At 38.1% G+C, this 14,082-nt stretch overlaps 1 protein-coding gene across 1 annotated transcript; it reads right to left on the bottom strand.

Annotated features, from left to right (window-relative positions):
* Window positions 1-2,515: 2,515 nt before the first annotated feature.
* LOC102912625 (olfactory receptor 8B3-like) lies at window positions 2,516-3,463 on the bottom strand. Its single transcript, XM_006992563.3, has one exon. It carries the CDS (start codon window positions 3,452-3,454, stop codon window positions 2,516-2,518), a length of 939 nt encoding a protein of 312 aa, XP_006992625.3. The 5' UTR covers window positions 3,455-3,463.
* Between the last annotated feature and the right edge of the window lie 10,619 nt (window positions 3,464-14,082).

Genomic DNA, 14,082 nt, shown 5'->3' with positions numbered 1-14,082 from the left:
TTTTGTTTTATAATTATTGATTTTGAATGAAAAGTCCATGTATCAATCACATCACTTTCGATTGTGATTTGAAGCAACTTGGTGTCATCTCTGAGCATCAGCATCAGCATCTACGAAGCTGGAAGAGACTCTCTCCCCCTTTGGCTTCTGAAATTTTCCTAGTTATAACAAAGATTGACAGATCGCTGCTGAAAAGGAAGCAGTGCCTAACAGTCTTCCTGAGGCAATATGTTAACAAGCTGTGTAGGTACTACTGATTTTGTCAATGGTTAAACTATTGTCTGAGATAGTTAAATGGTTAAAATGGTTAAAATTTTGTCTGAGAAAAACTTTAAAACATGCAGATGATTACATCAGATTCCTCACTGAGGAAAACAGTGGACCTGCCCTCAGGATCTTTGCAGGGTGGGATTTCAATGTATAATGGTATATATTTGTACATCAGAGCCCATCTAGTGACCTGTTTATCCCCTTAAAATTGCTGGAATTAATAATGAAATGTCCCAAAGCTAGAGCCAAAAAAAAAAACCCAAATGTGTCAGAATCATAGTGAAATTCTATATTAGTCCTTAACCTATACATTTAGGCTAACACAATCAATTTGAAGACCAATTTTAACTTAAAGCCATTTGGAATTTACCCACTTTGAGATATAATTCTACTATGCAGCATAATGAAAATGATTTTTACCAAAAGTTATGGTATATAAAGGAAAAAATGAAAAGATACTACTTTGAAGTTAAACTATTTTAGATAAATAAAATTTGTGAAAAATATTGGAATAACTTCACACAAGTGAAGACTTGAAATCAAAAGCCAGGAATCAAAACGTGCCAAACACTCTAAACCAAGCAAATGAAATGACAAACCACCTACATAAACTTTCTGAATCCCCAATCTTGGAAATAGAGAACTTGAGGAAATGGCATATGTTATTATTATATTAACAAACAAACAAAACACAAGCATTTCAACTGAGCCATGATATCAGATTGGGAATTTCACTTTTGTCATCCTTTGCCTGTTTTCTCTTAAGAAAACATACAGCATCCTTTCAAGAGGACTGCCACTAAGTTTTTTATTTATGAATCACATATCCCAAAAGTCTTATTACTCTTTCAAGTGACATGAAGTTTTACCTTAAAATTCATTAGGAATAATGCAGGAAAACAAGACTGATGCAGTAATTCAGTTGTACACAAAGCCTTCTGCCTGCTGGAATTAGTCATTCTTTAGTGCTAAGTAACATAACCCAATATCTCCAGAGAAATTCTATAGCCTACATTTTTTAGAGTCTTCTACAAAAGAGAAACAGAGGTTCCACTTCCTCCATTGTTTTGTATCTGAACTGATTTCTTTCCACCTTGAGTTTCAACAACCATTCACTGCTGTGTGTCCTGAAGTTGACTCCTTTCTTCTTCATTCCTCACAATGTGCCCATAATATTTTCTCTTAATCTTGAAACTCTGTTAAGCAATTTTCATCATGAATAATAAGAATGACCAATGTTTTATGAGTAAAGAAGAGAAATTACAGTAACTAAAGATTCACAAAGCAGCACATCCATCCTTTTTCCCAAGAAAAGGGACCTCCAATGAAACAGTTTTCTTCAACAAAAAGTGATGGAACTTTTTCCCTCATCAAAGTATAAAGTGATTTTTTATGATTAAAAATATATTCTTCTATTCTCTCATATAATACATCCCAACCACAGTTTTTCCTCCCACCACTCCCCCAAGCTCTCCTCACTTTGGTGCAACTCTTATGTGGATTTATAGAACAAAAAGAAACAAAGTACAGGTAAGTAATAAAGTGAAAAATGTTACAGACATTTTAGTGAAATTCACCTTATAAAACAAAGAAGTTAAATTATTAATTAGAAATATTATTCACACTGTCTTTTAATGGATTTTCAGGAAAAGCAGACAAAAAGTGTGGTGAATAATATGGTGTGCTTGAATTCTTGATTTTTGTCATAAGTAGATGTGGGAGATAATGTAAGCTACCAATCTCTCTAAGTTTCAGAATCCTGTTTATAACATAGCTATATATTCACATACTAATAGGCATTGTTTTATTTCCACAAGGCAAGTATAACACATCTGACAAAAATATTTACTGCACAGAATTTACATTTGCAGGATATGCTGTATTAACTGTGAATCAAGAAGGATTGGTGTTAATTCCTTTCTGGTATTTGAAAGCAACATATTCTTCCCTCATGAAGGAAAGAAAGAGAATGGTACAGACAGAATGTCTGATCTTGAATTTATTTCAAATAAAAATAAAAACTGTCCACAGTAAAGTGATGGCAACCTATTGTTACTTTAATCAAAGTCAGATTCTTTCATATTTTCTAAGAAACATTTTATAATAACAGTAAGAAATATCACTTATAACTATTCCTAAACAGGCAAAAGCTAAAAGGAACAATAATGATAGAAACATCTATGAATCCTGTACAAAACTGTGACTAAAAAATATGTATGCAACACTAAAAATCTCTATGTTGTAACTATAAAAAAATCTTCTTCTTATTCAGGATATTTCTTAGGGCAATTTTAACATCTTTGTTTCTCAAGCTATATATTAAGGGGTTCAACATTGGAACCACAATGGTATAAAAAATGGAAGATATTTTTCCTTGGTCTATTGATATAGCAGAAGAAGGTTTTAGGTACATAAATCCACATGATCCAAAGAACAGAGAGACAGCAATTATGTGGGAACTGCAGGTGCCAAAGGCCTTGGATCTACCCACCGTGGACTTTATTTGGAGGATGCTGGAGATGATGAAGCCATAAGAGACAAAGATGATGACACTGGGCAAAATGATGTCTTTCCCCCCTACAATGAAGATTTCCGTCTCATTGACATAGGTGCTGGTGCAGGAGAGCTGCAGCAAAGGGAGGACATCGCAGAAATAGTGGTTGATGGTGTTTCCATCACAGAAGGTCAGTCTGAGCATGCAACCAGTGTGGATCATGGCATCAGAAAATCCCATCAAATATGAACCAAGCATAAGATAAGAACACACACGTGGGGACATGGCAGTGTTATACAAGAGTGGATTGCAGATAGCTACATAACGATCATAGGCCATTGACATCAGTACATAACATTCAGAAATTATAAAAAAACAAAAGAAGTAGAGCTGGGACATACAACCCATGTAAGAGATAAGATTTTTCTGTAGTATAAAATTCATCATCATTTTGGGTGTAATCACAGAAGAATAACAGAGATCTACAAAGGACAAATTAAAGAGGAAAAAATACATGGGGGTGTGTAGATGAGCATTTAACATAATTAAAATAATCAAAGTCAAGTTCCCCAGTACTGTGATCATATACATTAATAGAAACAGTAAGAAAAGAGGCATTTGGAGTCTGGGATCATCTGTTAATCCCAAGAGAATGAATTCAGTCACAATAGAGCCATTTGCCAGAACCATTCTTCTCCAAGACAATTTGTGGACCAAAAATAATATAGAAAAACTGGAGGACAGTATAGATCTTCCCACAGTAGCTTGTCCCAAAAATATAAGGTATAACTTGACAATATCTGAAAATGCTCAACATGAAATTAAAGAATTCCTTGCTAAGTATAGTAGTACATGCCCGTTACTCCAGTACTTAAGAGGTAGATACAGGAAACTCAGGCCTTCAAAGTTATCCTTGGATATATAGTAAGTTCAAGTCCACCACAGGCTACAAGAGATCCCATGTCAAAACAAAAACAAAAAACAAAAATGAATCAATGGAGAAATCTTTCATGTTACATATTAATATATAATGTCTTACACCCTATATTAGAGTCTTAAAATTGAAAATAACAGATTATCACTAATTTCACCATCAAAGATGATCCCAGTGTTGCCATTTGCCATATTCTAATTTAACTGTTAGAAAATTCAGGGGAGAAGAATGAAGTAGGATTGTTCAAGACAAAGTTGCCCTTATCTATTTGGTGTAGGGTGCTGGCTTCAAAGAATACTATCCATTACTATCCAACTAAGAGAAGCTGTGGTTACCCGCAAAAGATCCTCAAGTTTCTGCCTTGATATTCCCTCACAGAAGAAGGTAGAGAGGTTCAGTAGACCACCACATGAGATCCCAGGTATTCACTCTGTTCTAAATTCTCAGCTGTATGTAATTTTGCCTCAGTTTTACATGATGATTTGAGGTGCTGACTATGTAGGGTATGGAAGGTTAACTAAAGGAGCACTCCACCTGCACAGCTATGGGGAAGTCATCATCCATCCTGGGATAAGACTCTTCCCTGATGTAGATATTTTGGGATCATCCATATTCCTATTAGTCACACCTCATCCATGTTGCAGTAAACTCAATAAACTCATTGTTTCTTCAAATTAAACTTTAGTAGATTAATTTGGTTCAGTTTTGGTATCCTAGCTGAGCTAAGGAGCCATTTGTTCACATCTCCCTTGGAAAAGTTCATATAGTTCTCACTTACCATGTCTTCATGAATTTGCTTCTTCCCTAGCCCAGATATAAATTATAGAAACCTAATGATGAGGTGCCAGATTGGACTCAGTAAAGTTGGAAGCATGAACACTGATTTTAGGAAAGGTTAAGGTGTGTCTGACACAGAGAAACTCTTAATTGTGGAATAGCATGAGAAATGTTCATGGAGTTGATTGCTGGTAAAACCCTTGCAAGCACTCTGTTCAGAATCTGAATGTTCTCTGCTTACCTTCAAGATGCTCCCAGGGAAGTCACTGAATTTTAGGACTGCAAACACTGGAAAGAAAACTGTGCATCCTAAATCACGGTAGATCGTATCAGTGTGGGACTATTTTGCAAATATAAAAGGCAAGAAATTGAGGGAGAATACCACATGAAATATACTGAATTGCAGTCTTAAGCAGTTAGATTCACACAAGCAAAGAGTAGAATGTTGGTTGCTGGTGTCAGTAAGGAAATCAGTTGATGCAAACCAAAGTTAATATTTTCAGTTATGCAACATAATTGGGTTCTAATGTTCAACATGCTGACTATGGTCAAAATGTTATATTATATACTTGGAATTTACTAACAGGACATTTCTTCAAATACCTTCTCACTGACTGTATGCACACAAAATGCATAAAAAGCATCTTATAAACAGGGAAGCACATTTGAATTAGCTTCATTGTTGAGTCATTTCACAATGAATATTTTAGTTAATATTAGTTAATATTTTAATTAAAACATAATGTTTTAAATGTCATATATATATATATATAATTTTAAATATACCAATAAAGTTGTTAAATAAAAGCAAAATAATTAGTATAATTTATTAATTGAAATTATTAATTGAAAACTTGCTTTTTTATGAGACCAAACTTTGATATTTCCTTATAACTGAAATTCACTCCTATCATTCTAGAAGTGTGATATTAGACTATGAGGCTTTAATTCCTTTAACTATAAAAGGAAACAGAATAAAAATAATCTTTTCTATCCTGGGTATCTTTTTGAGTTATTAGTCATAACATCTAAGAAAATTATTAGTCTTCTGAGGAATCACAGGAAATATGAATAGCCTTTCTTATCACAGTTGACAGTTTAGGCACCCCCCAAAAAATAAAGAGCTCACATGTGTTTAAAAACCTAATGTACCTCTTAATATGAGAAAAGTAGATGTATGGTTTTTGCCTTCCAAGAGAAGAGATGCTTGATATAGACAGAAAATGAGGCAATTGCATTTATGCACTGGGCAATTGCATCTCTTTAGTTCCCCAGGGACTCAATATTTTAATCTGGACTGGCCTTCTCTTCAGGGATTGTCCAACTTTGAGCAATAGTGAACTTCAGTCTTCTATTATATTTTATCTATTAAGGAAAATTGGAAATGCTCCGGAGTCTATCCCATATTTCCATATTGCTTCATCAAAGTTTTCTTTCCAGCAATATGGTAACACATTTCAGGTATCAACTCACCGATTATTCTCAAAATCAACTTTAAGTTAGATTTGTTGTTGTTAGCTATGCGTTTACAGTGTTCAGGATCAAATTTGATTCCTTAAATGTGCTCCTTCTATGACTGGGTCACATGCCCAGCCCTCCAAGATCATATATGTTTTTTTTAGTTAAAAATATTTTTGTTTTTATTTTTTAAACATTTTAATTAAAATATAATTACATTGCTTTCCCCATTCCCTTTCCTCCCTCCAGTACCTTCCCTCAAAATATCCTTCCTCATATATAATTATAACCCACTAAGTGTTTTTTGTTGTTGACAACTTTGTATTGGACAATCAATTATTAGGGGTCATGGAGAGCACTGAGACTTGGCACTGTGAGAGGCCAGAAGAGGCCATTGGTGAAGGTAGAGTAGCCCCAGGATGGAAGGGGCCCTACAGAGAAGTTGAGGTTTTGAACTATGAAGAGAGCACAGGAGAAGCTATTGGTGAAATGCAGCCTAGTTGCAGCACCAGTACCATGGGACAACATGGCTACAGAAAGCAGTAGACATGGAGTATAGCCTGCCTGAGTCTATCAGACATGTGTATGCTGTGGAAAGCCATTTAGAGGTGCTCAGACAGCAGTAAATGAATCTAAGTCTGCAGTAAAGACAAAGTATTGTCCTTATCATGAAGGAAGTAGTCCAATGCAGTCACCTGCAATCAGGTAATTGGCTTTTTTTTTTTAATGTCAATTTGACACAAACTAGAGTCATCTGAGAGGAAGTAACCTCAATTGACAAATTTCCTCCATAAGATCAGGCTGTAGGCAAACATTTAGGGCAGTGGTTCTCAACCTTCCTAAAGCTGCAGCCCTTAAATACAGTTCTTCATGTTGTGGTGTCCCGCAACCATATAGTTTTTTTTTTTTTGAGTTTATTTTTTTAAATTTTATTTTACAATATAATTTAGTTCTACATATCAGCCACAGATTCCCTTGTTCTCCCCCCTTGTGCCCCTCTCCCCTTCCCCCCAGCCTACCCCCCCCATTTCCACCTCCTCCAGAGCAAAGCTTCCCCCGAGGATTGAGATCAACTTAGTAGACTCAGTCCAGGCAGGTCCAGTCCCCTCCTCCCAGGCTGAGCCAAGAATCCCTGCTTAAGCTTGAAGTTTCAAACAGCCAACTCATGCATTGAGCACAGGACCCTGTCCCACTGCCTGGATGCCTCCCAAACAGATCAAGCCAATCAACTGTCTCACCTATTCAGAGGGCCTGATCCAGTTGGGGGCCCCTCAGCCACTGGTTCATAGTTCATGTGTTCCCATTCGTTTAGCTATTTGTCCCTGTGCTTTATCCAGCATTGATCTCAACAGTTCTCTCTCATTTAAACCCTCCTCTTTCTCGCTAATTGGACTCCTGGAGCTCCACCTGGAGCCTGGCAGTGGATCTCTGCATCCAGTTCCCTCAGTCATTGGATGGGGTTTCTAGCATGACAATTAGGGTGTTTGGCCATCCTATCACCAGAGTAGGTCAGTTCGGGCTGTCTCTTGACCATTGCTAGCAGTCTATTGGGAGGTATCTTTGTGGATTTCTGTGGACATCTCTAGAACTTTGCTTCTTCCTATTCTCCTGTGGTCTTCATTTACCATGGTCTCCTATTCCTTGTTCTCCCTCTCTGTTCTTGATCCAGCTGGGATCTCCCGGTCCCCCAAGCTCTCTTTCCCTCGACCCTTGCTGTTCATTATCCCCACTCATGTCCAGGCTGTTCATGTAGATCTCATCCATTTCTCCGTCATTGGGTGATCCCCATGTCTTTCTTGGAGTCCTGTTTTCCAGGTAGCCTTCCTGGTGATGTGAGTAGCAGATCTTGATGCTACTTCCTAACTGTAATTTTGCTACCATTAGGGATGTAATGTAAATATCCGATATGCAACCCCCATGGGTCTTGCGACTCACAGGTTGAGAACTATTTGTTTTTGTTTTGTTTTATTTATTTATTTATTTTTTTAGTGATTCATCTGAAAGGACCCAACTCATTGTGAATGGTGGCACCCCTAGGCTGGTGGTTCTGAGTTTTATAAGAAAGCAGGCTGAGCAAGCCTTGAGGAGGAGCAAGCCAGTAAGTTCTGCAGGTGGCTTAAAGGAAAAACAGAAGTCAGAAATGAAGAGGCCTCTGCACTTAGGCGGGCCAATGCTTATTGGCAGACACACAGACATGATTTCACCCATGCGGATGGATGGATAGATGGATGAATGAATGCCTCACCCCATGCAGGCAGATGAGCGAATGACCCCATGCCATGGCTAATGAAAGAAAGTCCACAGGAAGAAGATGGCTACAATCTTTATACTGGTGGAAATGATTACCACTATTACATTACCTCCCCACTCACAGTACCTCCCTTCTGGAGTTGCCTTGCCCCGCCACAAGGGAATCTGGGAAGTGTAGTCTCAGCAGGAAATAGTCATTCCAAATTCTAAGAGGATATGGAGAAAGACAAGTCTGTTTTCCTGCTGAAGAGAACCTTTGCTGGGGAGGGGGCCGGCGATAGTTCTGGTTCTCTGGAAGACCTATGGTGGAGGGGGTTCTTTGGCTAATTAGCAGAAGTTTTAACTTGATCGGCTGGGCTGGATCATGCAGTTGCCATTATGCATTCCTGAAGAGACTGGAAAAATAATTGTTAGAGGGATGTAAACAAGCGATTTGGTTACAGAACAAAACTAAGTGATTGCCCAGTAAGTTTATAGGAGGCAAAGGGATGTAGAAAGAAGAGACAGAGTGGGCCTGAGAGAGGAAGTGGGCAGAGAGTCAATTTAGGGTGATGATGACTGGTCCCATTACCAGGACTGCTGCACCAAAGTGAGCTAGCAGAAACAGGCAGATTCAGAGACTCAAATGAAGGAAACAGGACAAAATAGAGGACTGTTGTAAAGAACTGTATCTGGCCTGAGGTGAAAAGGATAAAGGTCAGTTTAAGGCAGTTTATCCACAGCATCTAAAAGGTTATTTTGCAGAGGAATCAAGTCAAATGGAGCTAGTATAGGGTGAGAACTATTGAGAGAGCTTACGTGGTACATTTTGTTGGGGTAGAGGGTGAAGTTCAGTAAGTAAAACATTTATAAGACAGGGTAAAAACATATGTATGAGGAAAGTAAGAAGGAAAGGTAAAACCAGGGAAGGAGCCAGAGTGAGAGGGAACCAGAAGCCTATACATAGGAGGAGGCTTGTGGTTGAAGTTTAGTATGACCTCCTCTTATTAGGCACCATCTTAAAACTTTTAGGACTTGTGGGTATGGAAGCAGCATGTCAGAAGAGGTGGGCACACATCTCTTCCTTATCAGTAGTCAGATCTACTCTTTTTAATTGTGGAGTACTGCTGCGGTCAGGGACCCCAGCTGGTCCTGAAGAATGCTAAGATGATCTGAGCTGGTAAGACAGAGGGGTTAACTGATGCAAAGAAGTTTGCAGTCCATCTCTCTTCATTCTGAGTCCCAAACCAAAGTCCAGAGTGGCAGAAAAAGGGATGAGTTAGATGGCCCTTGGGCCATTCTTCCAATTTTCTTAAGTCACCCAAACTGCTTTTAGAGGTTTGGAACCACTAATCTTTCTTGTAGTTGCTTTGAGGCTAATGAAAGTTCAATGAGAGATGCAGTAGTTAGAGTGCCTCAGAAGTGAGTCCATCCAAGGGGTCATGATAAAACTTGACAGCTGGTAAAAATACATAACATAAGTCAGGAGGTAATAACTGTTCAACTCTGTGGGGAACATTAAGAGACAAAGTTATATGAGGGAAAATTTTACATCAAAATTAACATGAGTTTAATATAAGATTAAACCAAGTTAACATAATGTTAAATGCAATTGTACAGCTGGCTGGAACATGTACCAGAATTCTATAGAACGATAAAGTAACTGTAATTAGCCATTTGTTTACACTGGAATGCTGCATAAGAAACAAGTACATGGAACCTTTATAAAAAAAAGAAAAAAAAAGAAAAGCCAGTTGAAATCAAGATCTAAGGAATGAATCTGAAGAAAAAGCATTTAAGTGATATTCGTTGCTTCCAAGTATGATTAAACATATATTTGTTTTAAGTATTAAAATATTTTTGGGGGTTAGAAACAAATTGATTTAAAAAATTTTAAAAATTGGGACTATTATCTTAAATGACCATATCTAGTATTTTAAAAATGACTTAGTTCATATTTTGCTAACTTTAAGTTGTTATACTTACATTCCAAGATTGTCAGTAAATATATTTTATATTGTCAGGCCATGAAAAGAGACAATTTAATTCTAAGGTGTGTTTCCCTAAAATAAATGATATTCAATTTAAAAATCATACTCCCTGAGAAAGGGACTGCTTAGCTTCCTCCTCAATATGCACTTCTGTAGAACACTCTAGAACACCCTAAGTTACTGCATGAGTCTGTGGCTGCCAGGTCAAAAGTAAATTACTCATTATACAAAGTTTATACTAAAGAACCAGAATTTGTTAATTAATTCTATTACCAGAACTTTTCTTAATCTCTATAGTCTCATTCTATACACTCAACCAACAGATGAAAAATAACAGCAGCCATGTCAGATCTATCATAAATAAGTTACATATTACATAGCCTGAATTAACAAAGAATGCCAAATCCAACTCTTCAGTCTTTCTGCAGATGGACAAATCTCTAGGTCAACACATACTGACAGCAGTAAGCACATTTCTTGATATCATTCTGTTTGAAAAGATTGGATGTTTAGAGGCATAACTTGTAAAGTAAAATAACCAAATAAAATGAGCTTTAACAAATATTGATGTGATGATTTGAGTAAAAATAGCTCTGTAGGCCCATATATTTGTGTGATTAGTTATCAGGAAGTGAAATTGTTTGAAAGGATTAGAGGATTAGGAGTTGTGGTCTTTTTGGAGTATATATGTCACTGGGAGGGGGGTGGATTTTGGTTTTTCAAAAGGCTGTCATCCTCAGTGACTCTCTTTCTGCCTGCTTGTCTGCAGATCAGAATGAAAGCTCTCAGATACTGTGTGACACAATTTTCCCCACAATGATGATACTGTACCAACCACTGAAACTCTAAACAAGATCCCAATTAAATTCTTTTCTTTTATAAGAGTTGCCTTGGTCATGGTGTCTCTTCCCAGCAATAGAATAGTGATGAAGACAATTGGCTTATGGAAATTCTTAGAAAACATACACAAGCATTCATGCCAAAGCCTGTATACTCCTTGTAGGCTTCAAGGCAAGAGTGCAGGCACTGGCCCTGGTGTTGCATGATATTTTGTTTGTGCTCTGACAAATAAAGCTTGCCTAGAGATCATAGGGTAGAGCTAGCTGTAGTTAACCATAGAGGCCAGGCAGTGGTGGCACACACCTTTATTCCTAGTAATTGGGAGGAGGAAGCAGAAAGATCAGGTCACCTTGTGCTACAAGAAATAAAACCAGTCTAAAAGAAAAATGGAGCCAATTGGTGGTAGCGCACACCTTTAATCCCAGTGCTTGGGAAGATCATGCCTTTAATTCCGGCATATGGGAGGCTCAAGTTTTTTATCCCAGCACATGGAAGACTCATGCCTTTAATCCCAGCACTAGGGAGGTAGACACAAGAATATAATGCAGGTGGAGACAGGATCTCAGCCCATTCAGTCTGAGTATTCATAGAGACAGGGGCCCATTCAGTTTGAGGATTCATAGAGACAGGAGCATTCCATTCAGTCTGAGGATTCACAGAGATGGGATCACCCCTCCTTTCAGTCTGAGTTTCATAGAGGTAAAAAGTCACTAAGTGCTTGGCTATTCTGCTTCTCTAATCTTTCTGCTTTCACCCCTGATATCTGACTCTGAGTTTTATTATGAAGACTAATTAGAGCCCCCACTTTACCCTGGTGCTCTATATCTAGATAGAGACTAGATTTTCTTCTCAAAACACACAGGTGAGCCCAGATTGTAGAGAATCTTCCTCATGCCACTCATCCTCTCCTGAAGATTCTGAAGGCTTAGGACAGCACTTACTAGAACTATTTGTTGGCTCTGCAGATACAAAAAGCAACTGTCAACATTACTACTTGAACATTCTGAATAACTTTCCAAAGCTGTGAGTTTGATGACAGAGTATCTGGCAACCTCCTTTAATCAGGGGACATGGGTGGTTAGTGTGTTGCCCCTGAAGTAGCTTTTGCTAAGAGGAAGAATTGACCAATTAAACTAGCTTGCAGGTCTCATACCAGCCAGGTAGTAGGCTTAGATACAAGGTTCCCCTGTCCACACATCTTCATGTGTCAGTTCAGGAAACATTAAGGTCAAAGTGATTGTTATTTGACTCTCTGTTGTTTGAGACATTTGACATATGGGTACAGACTTTGAGATCCTCCACTAGGAAAGAGAAGCCAACCCTCTGTTGTGGGAGACATGAGGAGGAATTCAACTTTGGATAAAGAGAAGGTTGATTCTGGCTTGGCCAACATGGTTGGAGCTATTCAGGGCTGCACAGCTGGAGCTATAAACAGTAGACTTCTAGCAGATCTTATTTTCCCTGCATCCTTGAGGCTAGCAAGCAAGTTACTCTGTTAGATGGTGCCCTCCTTCAAGGGAACCACTTGGGCCTGGGACCATCCTGTCATCCAAATGTATTGTAAATTTAACCAATTTTACTCAACAACTCAAAATTTCATAACCAATTTATGTATATATCCCCAATTGTCTTATTTAGGGTTACAATTGCTGTGATGAAACACCATGACCAAAAGCAACTTGTGAAAGAAAAGGTCACATCACTGTTCATTATCAAAGGAAGTCAGGATAGGAACTCAAACAGATCAGGATCCTGGAAGCCTGAGCTGATGCAGAAGCCATAGAGGATACTGATAACTGGTTAGCTCCTCATGGTTTCTTTAGCCAGGAGCCCAGGTTGGCACCAGGCAGAATGGACTGGGCACTCGCCTATCAATTACTAATTAAGAAAATGCCCTATATGTTTCTCTACAGCCCAATCTTATTTGGGGTATTTTCTTAATTGAGATTTTCTTCTCTCAGATGACTTTAGCTTGTGTCCAGTTGACATAAAAACTATACAGCACACTGATCTAAAATATTATTTTATATTAAACCTATTTTTGCTTTACTTTAAACTTGTTTTGTTTTATGTGGGTTTTTTTATGCTGACAATTAAATGAGAGGCAGAAAGGCATAAAGAGAGAGGCAAGTCTGACCTTAGATAGATGAGACCATGTTTATTGGTAGACACACTTCGAGGGAGCATGATATCTTTCACTTGGATAGTTGAGCCATAATTCTCATGTCATTCAGACAGATGAGAGAACGCCACAGCCATGTTGGTGGGATGAAAGGATGACCAAAGGAAGAAGATAAATTTTATAGGGATGGAAGTGACTACCACATTATATTATATTCCCTCTCATTGTTCCTCCCTTCGGAAATTGCCTAGGCTGGACACAAGAGAAGGTAGGAAGTACAGTCTTTCAGTAGGAAACTATCATGCAACACTCCTCAATGATGTCTGCATCAGCTCCTGCCTCCAATTTCTTACTCTGCTTGAGTTCCTCTCCTGACTTTCCTCAATGATGGACTATTACCTGACAGCGTAAGTGAAATAAATCACTTTCTCTTCATGTCATTTTTGTTCATTGTCACTACAATAGAAACTAAGACACTGACAGAATCAAAGATGAGTTGTAGAGGAGCAATTGTATGGCTTGTGTGATGAGTGATACTATGTGCACCTGAGACTGATCTGCCTGAGGAAGGTACAATTACCCAAAATTCCGATATATTACCACTATATTTGTTTTTAAATGTGTCTCCTTGTTGTAGACATACTTGCATGTCTCTTGCTATTGATGATCAATCAATATTGAGCTGTCTGAACATGAAGCATCCTTCAGGGGATCCTAGAGTGGCTGTCTTCTATGCTGTATGAAGATGCATACCTCATGATCAATGAAGTCTGCCATATGAATACAGATATATCCTCTAAATGGAAGATGTGCTAGAAAACGTTTTACAATCACTAAAAACAGTACCTATTGGACAAGATAATAAGCAATCCATGGCAGCAGATGTGTGGCCCCTGATGTGGACAATAAGACATGCAAAAGAATCTGCCCAGCTCTGCCCAGCTCTGCCCAGCTCTGCCCAGCTCTG

Source organism: Peromyscus maniculatus, chromosome 7 (genome assembly GCF_049852395.1).
Source record: "Peromyscus maniculatus bairdii isolate BWxNUB_F1_BW_parent chromosome 7, HU_Pman_BW_mat_3.1, whole genome shotgun sequence".
Taxonomy (NCBI): Eukaryota; Metazoa; Chordata; class Mammalia; order Rodentia; family Cricetidae; genus Peromyscus; species Peromyscus maniculatus.
The sequence above is the reverse complement of the archived record's forward strand: the minus strand, read 5'-3'. Positions and strand labels throughout refer to the sequence as shown.

What these genes read in the sequence shown, in the direction of transcription:
- LOC102912625 (XM_006992563.3), bottom strand. Translation starts at nt 3,454, where the DNA reads ATGGTTCTGGCAAATGGCTCTATTGTGACTGAATTCATTCTCTTGGGA.